Source organism: Anguilla anguilla, chromosome 9 (assembly GCF_013347855.1).
Source record: "Anguilla anguilla isolate fAngAng1 chromosome 9, fAngAng1.pri, whole genome shotgun sequence".
In the NCBI taxonomy this organism is placed as follows: Eukaryota; Metazoa; Chordata; class Actinopteri; order Anguilliformes; family Anguillidae; genus Anguilla; species Anguilla anguilla.
Window position 1 is genome coordinate 45785600 of NC_049209.1, and position 14825 is coordinate 45800424.

Sequence of the window (14825 nt, forward strand, 5' to 3'; positions counted from 1 at the left end):
AAAAAGTGTCCAGTCAAAAACTAAAAAAAAAAACAGTTCAAACTTCTGCAGGTAGCGACCACACAGCGGCCTGCCGCCTGCAGAGTTTTAACTCCAGCGCCATCAAAAAAAAAAGAAGAAAAAAAAAAAAGGAGGACAGCCGCCATTAGACATGCTTCACGGCACTTCGCCCTTAATTGAAACAAACCAGAGTTTCGCATTAAGGGAAGGAAGGGAGCCGTTACGTAACAGGCCGGGAGAGAGCAGAAGCCTTCGAGGCCTTAAGCTGCTCCGACAGCCCCGCTGTAGAACGGGGCTTCCTTCGGGGCCCCTCCTCTCAGAAAAAAAAAGGAACGCAAGCTTAAGTTCACGGTCGTCACTCAACGCGCGGTCCTGTCAAGAGTTTACGGACTTAAAAAAAAAAAAGGCGCAACATCAGCAAAAAAAAAAAATTGCCTTGAGAAAGAAAAAAGACTAGTAAATGTTTTAGGAAATTGTGGTATGACTGTGTGTCCAGCCATAGGAAAAACATGAATGGATAAACGTCGTGTGTGACAGTGAATGTGATATGCGTGCGTCTCTGAAGTACAGGAGGCATACTTGTTCAAGCACGTTTGAGTTTTTAGTAAAATATCTGACAATTCGGCTGTGAAATACCATTGAGCTGAATGTCCAAATCTGACACCTGAAGGGTTGGGGGTATAACAGAAGGTTCTGCTCCATCTCCGGCTATCATCAGAGCTACTATACTCACTCCCTGGGCGTGGGCAGGTATGGGTAGCGGGGAAACCTTCAGCACCACGGACAGCGCCTCACGTACAGCTATGCACAGCTGAGGCTGATTCAGTCCCACTGCTGCTTGCAAAGCTTTCAGTCTGCAGTTTGCTGGGGAGAGGCCTACACCGACCTGCTATCCTCTTCTGTGTGGACATTTTCTTGGGCCTGGTTTTGTTCCATCCTCATTATTTTTGCACGCTCGTTGTTTTTCACCATAACAATCTGTTCGGTTAGTTATCCTTCATTTGTCTGTGCGTTCTACCCAAACACCACCTGGCGCCGTGCCACAGGAAGTACGCCGTTTCGGAACGCAGGCCCTCGTCATGGCAGGTTCTCTTCCGGAAGTTTCCGAGGTCCTCAGAACACATGGCGTGGGCCCTGCTGTCTGCACAAGGCGACCAAATCAGGAGCCTCAGAGCCAGGACACGCCCTGGGCCTGATTTACTAATAACACAACCACTGATTGGTGCAAAACGAATATCACGACCAATCACTGGTCGTGTTTTTGGTTTTGCGTGTGCTAAAGGTCTTGGTCAATCAGAACCCCCTGTGTTTTCAAACCCCACGAACGTGCGGGTGAGGTTTTCCTCACAGCAGCCACCGCTTTCTGAAAACTTCACCCGCAATCCTCCGCTTCAGCAGAAGACCCGACAGTCCGATAACTGCCGCGAAGCGACGGGGACAATATCGCAGACATCCAATAAAAAAAGGGAGACCGCTGGGGTGATTTATGAAGGCGGGCAAGTGGAAAATATTTAATTCGCATTACCGATAAGGGCTTTTTCTCCCCGGCAAACCGCACGCAAACGAGCCTCCGCTTCGTGATGGGTTTCCTGGCCAGAAATGCAATAACGCTCACAAAAGACTCGGCGTGGGTTCCGGTCTGCGATGGAAACGTGTTTTCAAGCAGAAGGAGAACGGAGAAGCACCCTAATGCGTCGTCGTGTCAGGTGACCTGGTTTTCTTTTTTTAACAAAAGAGAAAAGCCAGCTTTTCTCCCCCCCCCCCCGTCTAATTGGGCCTTTCGGTACATTTAGAACATAAAGAGTTACGATTGGGAAGGAACCCAGACACTTGCGGTTCACAGGAAAAGGGAGCCAAAATGTGCAAATTAAATAAATCCCTGCAGCCATTTAATGAAGCTTGAACCAATTAGTCCTTCAGCTTCCAGCCCTCCGTCTCCAGAGCCGCCCTAATCAACGCCAGCCCAGGAGCGCCGCGTTCTCAAAGTCAACTCCAGGGCTATGCCTGGAGCTCAGTGGTCACGGTTCTGGGCACGTGTACGCTATTGAAAGGCCAGGTTATAGCTTGGACAGCATGACTGAACATGGGCATGATCCAGAATCTACAACAGAGCCCATCCGCACAGCAGAAAATTCCAATTTAAATACTAATCAGCATCTGTAAGTAATGCTGAGCGGCTGTCGAAGTTCTCTGGTTGTCGCGGTAACGGTGCTTCCGAAGACCTCTTCCGCGCCACGTAGCGGTAAACGTAAAAACGGCACAGAGCGCACCTGGGAGCACCGTGGGGTCTGGCGACGCGGCGATCCGCCTGCGCGACTGTCTCTCGCGCTGGAAACACGAGCGTCAGGCGGATGAAAAAGCGAAGGAAGGGAAACCGCGCTCCGCCGCAGGTGCATAAAGCCGCGCCGACGTGGTGCGAAGCCGCCTGCGGGTGTGGCCCGCGGCGTGAACCCCCCCCCCCCCCGCGCCCCCACCGGCGCTGGCGCCATCACACATCCGCGAGCGCTAACACTTTATCGCCGCGCCTTGCGGCTCCGCTGGAGTACACACCCCTGCAGTGTGAGAACCAAAGGATCGGTACGCAGGGCGCCCAGGCCTCCGCAGGGCTGCTCCACAGCAGCTACAGCAGGGCCGTCCAATCTACCCTCCTGTGGGATTTCACTCCAACCCTAACAAAGCACGCCTGATTCTGCTAATTAGCAGCTCAACGAGCTCTAGCTGCCGAATGAGGTGTGCTCTGCTCCTGCTCCTGTTGTTCTCCTGCTCTCCTCCTGCCCTACTCCTGCTCTCCCTCCTATTGTTCTACTGCTCTCCTCCTACTCTGCTACTGCTCTGCCACTGCTCTCCTCCTGCTCTGCTCCTGCTCTGCTCCTGCTCTCTTCCTGCTCTGCTCTTCTTCCACTCTACTCCTGCTCTGCTCCTGCTCTCCTCCTGTTGTTCTCCTGCACTCAGCCTGCTCTGCTCTCCTCCTGCTCTCTTCCTGTTCATCTCCTCCTCTGCTCGCTGATATTAATGGGCCTGCCACTCACAATGCGCCCTGCCATCATTTCATTTTCCATTTTTTATTTTTTGGTGACACCTCCAATTTAGCATGGAATATTGCAGAAGCGTTACGGGAGGGGGGGGGGGTGTACACAGCTTGGTTTTTAAACTTTGGAAGCCGTGCACAAAATGGCATCAGGACAAACACCATTAATATTCCCCTGAGATAGCGTCTATTTATCAGGTTCCACCATAAAAATCTAACTGGAGAGGCAGACAGTTGTATCTGAGGCACCATGCTCCATAAAGGATGTGTCTGTACAGCTGATGTCACAGACAGCAGGGCTGATCTTATTTCACATACATCAGGGGCTGCTCTTGTGTGACATTCGCAGCGTGTTCACGTGAGCTCTGAGTCACGCTGGCCTCTCTGCTCGGGCCTAGGCCCGGTCTCGACTCCCGTCCTCACAGCGGACACAAAATGGCCGACGGCAGGCCGAGCAGACGGAGGCTCCTTCACTCCGACGCCGAGGAGCGACCGACCGCCTGGCACCCAGATCCCTGGCCGTACCGCCGCTGAGCCCGCCACGACCGCTACGGGTCTGGAAACAGCGCTCCCCATAAAGGGGCTGAGCTTCATGTACCCAACAAATCACGGCTGTCGTTTCTGCGGCATGACCAAGGACTGTCCTATCGCACTTCTCGTTATGCTGTGATGGGTCTTGCTTTCCCCCACCCCCCTGGAAAATAAAAGCATTGCTGTGTGTTAAACATTCGGCTTTGCCTGGCCACACTTCGGGCGAACGCTGCTGCTTACAATAGGTTTGGATGAGAGGAGAAAAAGAGCCTAGCCAGGCTCAGTCAATGTCTGCACTGCACAGCACAGCTACGCTAATGTAGCATTGATCCGGCTCCAGGGTTAGTGGGGTGGGGAGGCTGTGGTGTATTCACTCCCAGGAACCTGCCTCCCAGCAACAAAAAAAGTGCAGCAGATGCCTTTTTCCCCCTCCCTCTCCCCGCCGCCTTTACACAGCACTGTGCTGGCCCCACCCAAGCAAGAGAACTGCAGCTGCAGCTAGCAGAACACTGAACAACAGGACAGCAAACAGAACACTGAACAACAGAACAGCAAACAGAACACTGTACAACAGGAGCTAGCAGAACACTGAACAACAGGACAGCAAACAGAACACTGTACAACAGGGCAGCAAACAGAACACTGCACAACAGGACAGCTAACAGAACACTGCACAACAGGACAGCTAACAGAACACTGCACAACAGGACAGCCAACTGAACACTGCACAACAGGACACCAAGCAGAACACTGCACAACAGGACAGCTAACAGAACACTGCACAACAGGGCAGCTAAAAGAGCACAGCACAACAGGGCAGCTAGCAGGACACAGCACAACAGGACAGCTAACAGAACACTGCACAACAGGGCAGCTAAAAGAGCACAGCACAACAGGGCAGCTAGCAGGACACAGCACAACAGAACAGGTAACAGAGCACAGCACAACAGGGCAGCTAGCAGGACACAGCACAACAGAACAGGTAACAGAGCACAGCATAACAGGGCAGCTAACAGAATGCAGCACAATAGGGCAGCTAGCAGGACGCTGCACAACAGGACAGCTAGCAGAACACTGCACAACAGGACAGTACATTCAGAGAGGCGTGGCACTGACTGAAAATAACTGGTAGCCTGTGGCGCATTTTTTGGCCGGCAGACTTAACCATGCTCTTCCACTGGAGGGACTAAGCCCACTGTGTCCCGGCGCTACGGCCTCTCAGCCACAGTCGGTCGTTTGCGTTCGGTTGGATTTCCAGTTCACAGGAGCCCCTAATCCGTTCCAGCACAACACCGCTGCACAATGAGAGCGAATACGCAGAGACTTCAAACCGCAGTCCCTGACACTCGGCTCCCAGGGACCAGACTGCTCATCCGCGGCCTTCAGTTCTCGCCAGCTGCTCGAGCACCTGGACGAGCACCTCTTCAAAAGCACAGCACGGGGATGGAGAGCCACCAGATTATCTTTTTTTTTTTCAAGTCATAGTTCAATTGTTCATAGTTTGGACTGGATGATAAATCTCTATTAAAATGGAGGGGAAAAAAAGAGGTATCATAGCAACAACCGCAGCTTAATTACACAGAGGCTGAACTGGAAAGCTGCACCATGTGACCCGCGCCATGTGACCCGCACCACGTGACCCATACCATAAGAAAGTCACAACCAATCACTCACCTCTTTCTGCCGCTTACTGGCCTCTCTCCTTTCGGCTTTCTCCTTCAGACGTTTCTCCTGTTAAAAGACGAAGAGAACACGCATTGCAGTCAGAAGTTTTAATCAAAACTTTACAAAAATTTAACCTTGGCAAGGCACACCAAATTTCAACATTAAAAAAAAAAAAAGTCGTTTTTTTTCCTCCCTCTACAAATAAATCTGCTACATTTTTGCCCAAAAGCGGGCATCCAGCTCAGTTCTGGCTGGGCTGAATCCTCCTAGGGCGGGAAGGTTTTTAAAGATGGCCGCAGGGCCAGAGGAAGAGCATAAATAGTCACTGGAGGAGAACGTCGCAGGGAGGGGACAAGCAGGATGGATGGTGACTAACGAGAAAAAAAACTGCCTGACTTTGGGGGGAAAAAATGTACAAGAAATAAAATGTTGGCACTGATCAAAAAAAGGTCTAAATCAAATCTGAACTTGCTGCTACCCGACACGGAGAAATAAAAAACCGGGTTTGGCAGACAGACAATTATGCAAATTCACAACAAAAACTGACAAACACAAACAGCAAATTGATAGAAAAGTATTGGCTGCGAGCAATTATAACACTAATGAAACTTCAAAAAAAAAAAAAAAGAAGATAAATCTGAGGCAGAGTCGGGGGGGTTTATTTTAGAATTCTGGAAATGTCAGAACAGGCTCTTGCATGCTGCAAATTCCTCTCCAAATGTCAGATTATCCCAATCCTGCTTTGCATGAAAATGTGGAGCGCCGCCCCCCCCGGCCCGCACGGAGCCTCCGCCCGCCTGTCATCGCTGGGACGGGGGCGGCGGCGGGACCTCGCCGGCTGTCAGAGGGAGCCGCGGGGCCAGTGGGGCAGGGGGTGGGGGTCGGGGTTGGGGTTGGGGTTGGGGGTGGGGCAGGTCGAGCCTGGCTGGGGTTTTCCGAAACGCTTTCCTTTGCAACCACCAGTCGGCCATGGTGCAATCTAAACATGATAATCCCTAAAGGTGCCTGTGAACCTTAGTACCTGCCAACCTCCCAGCTTCCATAGCACATCCTCTGGCATCACCCAAAACCTCCCCCCCCCACCCCACATCCGCTGGGCCACAGCTCCCGGGCCAAGCTAAAGACCTCAAGAGAGCGCCCATTGCAGAACACGTAAATAGCTCTCCCCCAGTCCCTAGCGCGGCGAGCCGCTACAGGTCTCTACGAGAAGCAGGCGCGCTCGCAGAGAGGAAGCCGCTAACCGGCAGCGTCGAACGGCGCACCTTCCAGCCCGCGAAGACGCGGGTCGATCCCGCCGCGCGCGGCTAGCGCTGTTTATATCCTCCTCCAGCGCGCCGCGCGGGATGGTTTGCGCGGCGCTGTTTATGTGAAAAGGAGGAGGGGGGGGGGGGGGCGCCTCTCGCGCAGCTAGCGGCGGGGCGGCGCTGCGTGAGATTTGGGATGCCAGACGGGCTCGGAGAGGAGGACGCCCCGCGCAGCCCCAGGATCCTCGCGCGTGACGGCAGACGGAGCGCGGGTTGCTAAGCGCGCGGCTGGAACGGCGCTTCTCCCGAAAGTAAATATATCGGTTGGCACAAATTGTTTGCGAAACAACACAGCGGCGTATCACTCGATGCCAGATTTATTATTTTTTTTTGGCGAGATTCGAAATCGTGAATTTACGAGACATAATTTCACAGTTTGTGCAAAATGGCAGCGCGAAAACAGACAACACAGACTACCCCTTTCTTTTTCTGCACTCATGTAAGAACAGTGATATGATGATGGACGCTACGTTGTAGTCTCACTAGTTGTATGGGCAATGGCTCGAGCTCAGTATGTCTGCAATATCTATCCATCAGCGAGACCGTCTAAGTAAGCCCAGTAAACAAGCAGACCCTTTAGCTTCCGATTCCCGTAGAAAGAAGAGTGCGTCCCTGGCTGAGTCGCTGTTGACCCTGGCCTTTATCCACAACCTTGATCCACCGTGTCAAAAACTGATTTATGGCAAGTGACGGCACACGCCAGGTGTGGAGCTGTTGTTAGGCAACAGACAATGAATAAAGGAAACGTGTAGAGGAACGAGTGGAGGGTGTGAAATCCGTTATTGCTCTCCTACCCCCCCCCCATTGATTACTTCAAAAGCCTACCTTTCCTTTTAATTAAAATTGCCTCGGATGTAACAAACAGCCTGTGAGAATCAGCTACACTAATCACACCTTCGGGAATTCGAAACCCAGAGAAAAAATAAAACAACAACAACTGTACCCGTTACAAAATGGCCTGCATGATCAAACAAACGGGGAAAAGCTAGCTTTGTGTTGATATAAACATACAAACCTTTTTGCTTTTCACTCATTTCTAAATGTTTTTATTCCCCTGTTTTTCCACAGTCTGCAATTTGGAATAGCTAAATACAACTACGAGTCCATTCACTACAGCGTTCTGTCCCAATTTATATGTAAAAATCCAGTCTGACGTGTGTGCTCTCCAATGACAAATAACAATCATTACTCTCAGGGTGTTGGGAGGCATTAAAGCGAAATGACGGTAGGTTTTCGGTTGTTTTATTGGCATCCATCTTGTAGTTACCATAGCTGTTTTCCACTTGTTTTTCTGCCATAATGGAAAAAAGTAGCATCTGCTACTTTGGACAAAGGCATTTGCCAAATAAATACACGCAACCACTCATTTAAAGGACTGTGGGAAGCGTGATTCTTCAGCTCTCGATTGATCAGCTCTTGATTAGCCAATCTAATCTGCCACTCTTTGGCTCATTATAGCAGTACTCCAACCCAACCGGGCCGTGTGCGCTGTGTTTAAGCCGAAGCCGGTGCTGAATCCTGGCTCTGCCTCGGGACGCTAATTTTATCCGCGGTGGTTTGTAGGCTCGTCAACGCGTTCGCGCTTTCAGAACACGGGTAGCGTTTGAGCTCAGCGTGAAAAGCGACAGCTGCTGCTGCAGCTCTGTCTAGTGCGGCGCATCCAAAAAACGTTCACCTTCAGAACGTGCGCAGGAGCGTCTACATCTCAGAGGCACTGGGGTTGACAAGAGAAGTGTTGGAAAGCCTTCGAACTTAAGAAAAAACACGTCACCTAGATGTAGTGAAGGGTATATGATGTACTGTAGGGTGTGTGAGAGTGAAATGTATATGAGGGCAATGATAGTGCATAATGTTGGTGAAGGGTATGTAAGTATATGCGGGCAGTATTGATGGCAAGGGCTTGCTTGCCATTGGGGGGTTGCAGCAGCCAATGGGCAAGCAAGCACTCCTCGGCCAATTTGAATCAATCGAAGACAAAGAAATAAATAAACAGTGGAAGAAAAATAGGGAGAAAAACACAGATCAAATACTCAATAGGCTTTGCAGGCAATTAAACTGCCATTTGTTGGAGGGCCAATTTATAAGCCACAGAAAGAAGGGGGAAAAAAAAAGAGAAGAAGAAGAGCGAGAATGCAATTAACAAGAAAATGTGCAATTCTGTCATCAATTATGCCTCTCCCCGCCATTAGCCTTTACACCGCGCGCGAATATTCCTATCGGAGGAGATAAATCAGGCCGGTTAGGACTGTATTCTATTAATTAGAGCGCCAGCCATCGTCCGCGCTATTCGTTTATGTGCGACGGTGTCGCTATGCCAACGAGCAGCTAATGAAAGCGGGCGTTAAGGGAGGGGGGGGTGGGGCATGCAGCGCTTTCGACATTGTTGACGATCCCTGATTTGCAATAGTGGGGGTAAAAAAATAAAAAAAACAAAGGCCAGACTGAAGAGGAGATTTGTAGCGGGTGCCCTCCATCAGATAATGAAAAGCCTGGGTCCGCAATAACGAATAACGACATCGTTCTAGGCCATTATTCTAACGGCGCGCATCGCCACCCGTAACGCGGGCGATCTGCACAGGTTAATTTAATCAACGCTTGCATGTACACACATGCAGGCAGGCGCACATGTACGAAATTACCTTGGGTCATTCTCAAGGGATCAGTACGGGGCGCCACAATTTTTCAACCTGCAACTTTTTTTTTTACCTGTGCCCTGGATAAATCAGATGCCACCACAGATTCTGCCCAAAACGGAAACCAGGGGCACTTACTGCTATTATTGATGAGTAGAGCGCCCCCACTGGCCTTAGTAAGTATAGCGCCTCTTTGTACAGGAGGAGCACCTTCTACCCTTTATGACAGTGGTAACCAACCCCTTTCCTGGTTAACTACCATCCTGCAGGTTTTCATTCCAACCCTAACAAACCACAACTCATTCAACAGCAAAAGATGTAATTGAGCTGCTAATTAGTAGAGTCAGGTGTGCTAAATTAGGGTTTAAATGAAAACCTACAGGATGGTAGAGCCCCAAAAACAGGGTCGGTTACCACAGTCATAAAGGGTAGAAGGTGCTCCTCCTGTACAAAGAGGCGCTATACTTACTAAGGCCAGTGGGGGCGCTGTACTCATCAATAATAGTAGTCCGCAAACTGACCCAGGATCAGCTCATCACCAAGCATTATCTGGAAAAATCTAAAGCAGATCCAGTGATCAGTGATTAAGTGTCCCTCTGCACGGGGGGGGGGGGCAGGAAATGGCGCCACAAGACGAACGCGCTTTAGATATCCGTCAATCAAGCGACCGCGATCGATGTCGGCACGCGTGCCGCCAATTTGTTTCCCGCTCATGCCCCGCGGAGCGCCGGTGGCTGTGCGCGACGCGCAAACGAAAACAGATTTAATAAGCCGCGTTTCTCCTTCCTTCGCTCGCGTTCGCCACAATTACGGAGGACGCTCCGGGGGGCCGACGCCGTCGAGCGCGGCACGCGGATAAGAGGAACGGAACCGTACCGACGGGCTTAACCAAATCACGGAGTTGGAGGAACGGCGATATAATTTGCAGCCGGTCGCCTCTTCGCATAACGAGCGGGAAGAAGAACAAGCAAAAACGGCTGGAGAAACATCTTCCTGTCTGATAGGTCTACCGTGACCGTAAAACAGCCAATCAAAAAAGCTGCGATCCGCTATGTGATAACAGTTGAAAAGAAATGACTGGTCATGCTGCAGTTCTTCAGAAATCCATACGAGATGGTGCTTTTATGAGCCCTGTACTTGAACAGGAAGGCTTAATAACTTAAAGAGCCCGGTAATGAAAGGCATTTCTGATGCTTTCAGAAGAGCCTGACCTGCGGAGGACTGAAGAGGATAGCTGGCTAATCTTTGGCCCAAGGCCACCTTTCCCTTGATTTGTATGAGGACTAAGGAAACTATACAAAAAGGAGCTCTTTTCAAATGAGCATTTCGCACAGTCTGTTCTGCAGCACCTGTGCGCGACTGAAGACCCAATTCAGAGATATACAAATGTTCCACATGAGCAGAGGCACAGGGTGTGATGAAAGAGCGTGTGAGGGAATATGACATGTCCTAAAATCCAGAAGCTGCAGCAGAGCCCAGCTCCTCCCCGTCGTCTTCACCTGGACGTCTCTGCGTGTGATTTACGGTGCAGTCTCCCCTCCGAGCCAGGCTGCCTGTCATCGGAGCTCTGTCTGCCTGTGCGGCAGGCCGGCCTGTTTAGTTTACGTGACCAGTGTTGTCTGCTTGTGTCACGTGGCCAGCTTGCCTGTTTGTGTCACGTGACCACTGTTTTCTATTTGTGTCAGGTGACCAGTGCTGTTGTTCTGTGTCATGTGACCAGTGTTGTCATCCAGACATTCAGTTACGGAAAATGCCCCAGCGCTCTGGAAGACCTACGGGGTGAATTCAGATAGCGTTCATAGCACCGTTACCGCCACCCCCCTCAATCAGCAGACAGGGAGAGGGACAGGGAGGAAGATGAGAGGAGAGAGTGCGAACGCACCGCTGCGGCTCGGTGACATTCCATCACTCTTCTGAGCGCGCTCGGAACAGGCAGAGAAATAATTAGGCACACAGCGAGAGGGGGCCCGTTTAAAGAGAGGAGGAGGGAGGGGGGGGGAGGGAGATTAACGGCGCACATTCCCCCGTGTGTTTGACACAAATGCAGTCTGCCGAGGCGCTGCGAGATGAAACCTGCCGAATTAAAATCGCGATTCCCTCTGAAACCCCCCCCACCCCCCCCCCGCGGTGGTCTCCGACTCCCTCTCATTTTATTGTGCTGACATGGAACAGAGGCCCTGCAGCCTAGAGTCGCCTCCACTGATCCCCCCGTCTCCCGGCACCCCAAAATTGTCCTCCGGTAACGACCTCGCCCCCCCCCCCCCGCCCCACGCGCGAGCGGAATGGTAAATGGTAAATGGACTGCATTTATATAGCGCTTTTATCCAAAGCGCTTTACAATTGATGCCTCTCATTCGCCAGAGCAGTTAGGGGTTAGGGGTTAGGTGTCTTGCTCAAGGACACTTCGACACGCCCAGGGTGGGGTTTGAACCGGCAACCTTCCGACTGCCAGACAATCGGTCTTACCTCCTGAGCTATGTCGCCCCTATGTCGGAATGACGGCTCTCCCCGGGTCGTCTGTCTTACTTCCTCTGCGCTCCGCGGCGGTTAAAAGATTTTAAAAAACGGAGTCGAGCTCCCGGACGCGGGGCCACGCCGAGGAGCCTGCCGCCATTCAGGGATCACACGGAATAAAAGAGCGCGTGGGGGGGGGGGGGAATTCGGAAAAGACCCGGGAGTACGGAATTCAATCTTGCACTACTCAAAAAAACAAACGAGAAAAGTAGCTTTTCACAGACACAGGAGGGCAAGCTTGCTGGGGTTTCCTGGGTCAGCAGGTACAGAGTCAATAGCCCAATTTTAACAGGACCAAACGCACCTGAAGAACACTTCTCCGGCACACCTCATTCTGGAGAGGTCATCAGCATTTACAACTGCTGAAATCACCCGCCGCCACCAAGGCCCAGACAGGTTTCTCAAGCGCGGTAACCGAAACGATGATAAAGAACGCTGGACGCCCGCCGCTCGGTCCGACCTTGAGCAGCCTTGAGAACGAAATTAAACACGCACTAAGGATGTCCCCATCCAGGTTTTTTTGGCTCCTGATCTGATCCAGGAAAAGTAGCATTCAGTATCTGCTCATACTGATCTGATACCAACATTTCTTTTGTTATTTGTCTTTTCCAAATTATTCAACAGCCAGCCCACACAAAAGAACACCTCCAGCTTGGCTAAACATCAGTAAAACAATTCCAGGTTAGGTGAAATAAGCTTAAACTTTTTTTCTTATACAGAAAATAAATAATTATTATTTACAGGAATATTTCAGTTTGGTATAACATAAGCAATTTTGTGGGGCCTACCCCGTTGTATACTAGCAACATTAGCTGTCCATGCTGACTGTTAACGGCATATTGCCAGTCCTCCCGGTTGTCAGGCTCTCAATTCACTTCCGTTCATTTTCAGGACCTTGCCAGAATGAATAGATCTAAAGTTGTCTGCTACAATGTTTGTCATAGACAACAGCCTCAATCGTGGTGGTGAATAGATATTGCTCAGTCATGGCAGTGATGGCGCATTCAGACAATTGGCGTAAACAAAGTTAGGTCAACGGAGGCAGAACGTATGGAGGCCAAGCTTTGCTACAGGCCAGAATCAACATGCATGTTAAGCGCTGTAGCGCCAGAGTGGATCGGATTCGGATTGGGGGATTCGCAGGCAATAGGACACTTAAAATATGGCGGTGTCGGAAGTCGCTGCAGTATCGGGATGCAGGAGGGAGGTCCGTGAAGGACGGGTGGGCTCGGAGAAGGAGGAGGAGGAGGAGGAGGAGGGGGCTCACCCTGTGCTTCTGCTTCACTTTGCGGCTGTACTCCAGCTTGTCGACCTCCTGGTCCTCCCTCCGGAGCCGCTCCCGCGCCTCCTCCACGTTGATGCCGGACACCCCGCCGTCCTCCTCCTCCTCCTGGCCAGCTGGCGCGGCCGTCCTCTGGAGCGGGGGCCACTGCTGCACCACCTGGCGGGGCGACAAACCACAACAAAAAATAAAACGCGTGAGACAGAGTGACGTAACTGGAGCCCAAGTCCCCTCCCCAGGGCCCGTCTGGCCATGACGCCAGGTGGGGAGGCCGGGCATTAGCGGAACCGGCAACGCCACCCTGAGCTTCTCTGGTTTAGAAGCTTCCGGAAGGAACGGACTGACCCAAGCAGGGGTTACGAAGGGCCCCGTCAAACTTGGCACCCTGTCACTATGGCAACTGCTTATTCCTCACGAGAATGGTGCTGCACCTCTGACTAGGAGCACTGACGCCAGCATCCAAAAACATTTTACAGCAATGACCAAATACTCCAGAACATTCTGCTAAGATACAGTCATTGTTTACAGATTGTGTGAGCTTTTATTCTAGGTATAACCCGATTATTTTTAAAAAACCCAAACACTTGGGCATAAATAGCAACTAATAACTCACAATAACAATTACGGATGCATGTTAAATTATGAAACCTCAAACTTTATACTTGAATGTCAACACCTACAGCTTTCAAGGGATGCTGAAGTTTCTCTAACTCTATTTGTTATTTTACAACTATCATTCATCATACACAGATATTATTCAAAAAAGATTTCTGAGTAAGGTTTCTGAAGAATCCCTTAGAAAAGCAGGTTTAGAAGTGTACAGTATGTACCGTTCCTCAAATTTTGGGACAGGGCCTTTCACACTGAACAGCCATTTCAGTTTCTGAAAAACGACAGGAGCTTTGAGTTTGCTTCATTTTAAACAAAGAAATTGTACCATTTATGAGCTCGGAGAAGTGAAGGGCTCTTTGTACGTGAAATGGCTGATGCTCCTTAGAATGAATGAGTGATTTAACCCTCTGAAGAGTAGGTTTTTTGGAATGTTTTTTTTTTCCAAAAGTCAGTGATCTAGAACTCCGTAGTGATTGTGACATCAGCATTAGAATGTTCATTTAAGAACATTCTAATCACATACATGTGATTTTATACCTAGGCTTAAAGGCTTAAACAGTAACCAATTAAGTTAATTGCAGAAAAAACAACCACCTTTCTCACTGCTTAAAAAATAACCAGAAGAAAGGGGCCAATTTTTATGCCAGTATCATTGTTGTATAAAACATCAAAGAGCGAGAACACGTTATTAACATCAAGATGCATTTGTGGGTTGTCGTTATGCTGCAAGAACAGGCATTGTAGCCCTAATCTTTTCGGGCTGTCAAAAGCTTATCTTTGACAAGACCTGCACTGTTCAAAAAGGGCAGAGATTCTGAAGTTTTTTGACATCGTAGCACATCTGACAGGATCCCTGACTGAACTTATCGCAGAGTAACTTTTTCTGCAGGGTCAGACAGTAAAATGCTAATACCGACCTCCCCGTCTTCAGTGAAGGTCATCTTGGTGTTGACTTTGAAGTTTCTCTTCAGGGCTTTCTTGGCTTCTTTGAACCTGGACTCTTTTTCCGTCTTTTTCTTGGCATTTTCAGCGCTCTCCTGAAAACAAGGAGAAAGAAGAGCTATCTGAAGGAACGGCCACATTCACGCAGAACTCAAATAACAAAAACCATTTCCTGCCTGGATTAAAGAGGCTAAAGTGGTAATAACAGCAACAAAATTGATATTAGCATCAAATAAGAAAAACCAACACATGAATAAGTCTGAGAATATACATCAGAGTTTTGAACTGGGCTCAAATCTGGGCACTTTCCAGCA

At 50.1% G+C, this 14825-nt stretch overlaps 1 protein-coding gene across 1 annotated transcript in view; it reads right to left on the reverse strand.

Moving 5' to 3' along the window:
- ddx10 (DEAD (Asp-Glu-Ala-Asp) box polypeptide 10) overlaps nt 1–14825 on the reverse strand; it is a 113701-nt gene that overhangs the window by 35482 nt on the left and 63394 nt on the right. Inside the window, exons 14-16 of the mRNA XM_035435122.1 lie at nt 14487–14606; nt 12943–13116; nt 5234–5290 (exon numbers count right to left, since the gene is read on the reverse strand). Of these exons, the coding sequence (XP_035291013.1) occupies nt 5234–5290; nt 12943–13116; nt 14487–14606 (351 nt within the window). The remainder of the gene's footprint in view (nt 1–5233; nt 5291–12942; nt 13117–14486; nt 14607–14825) is intronic.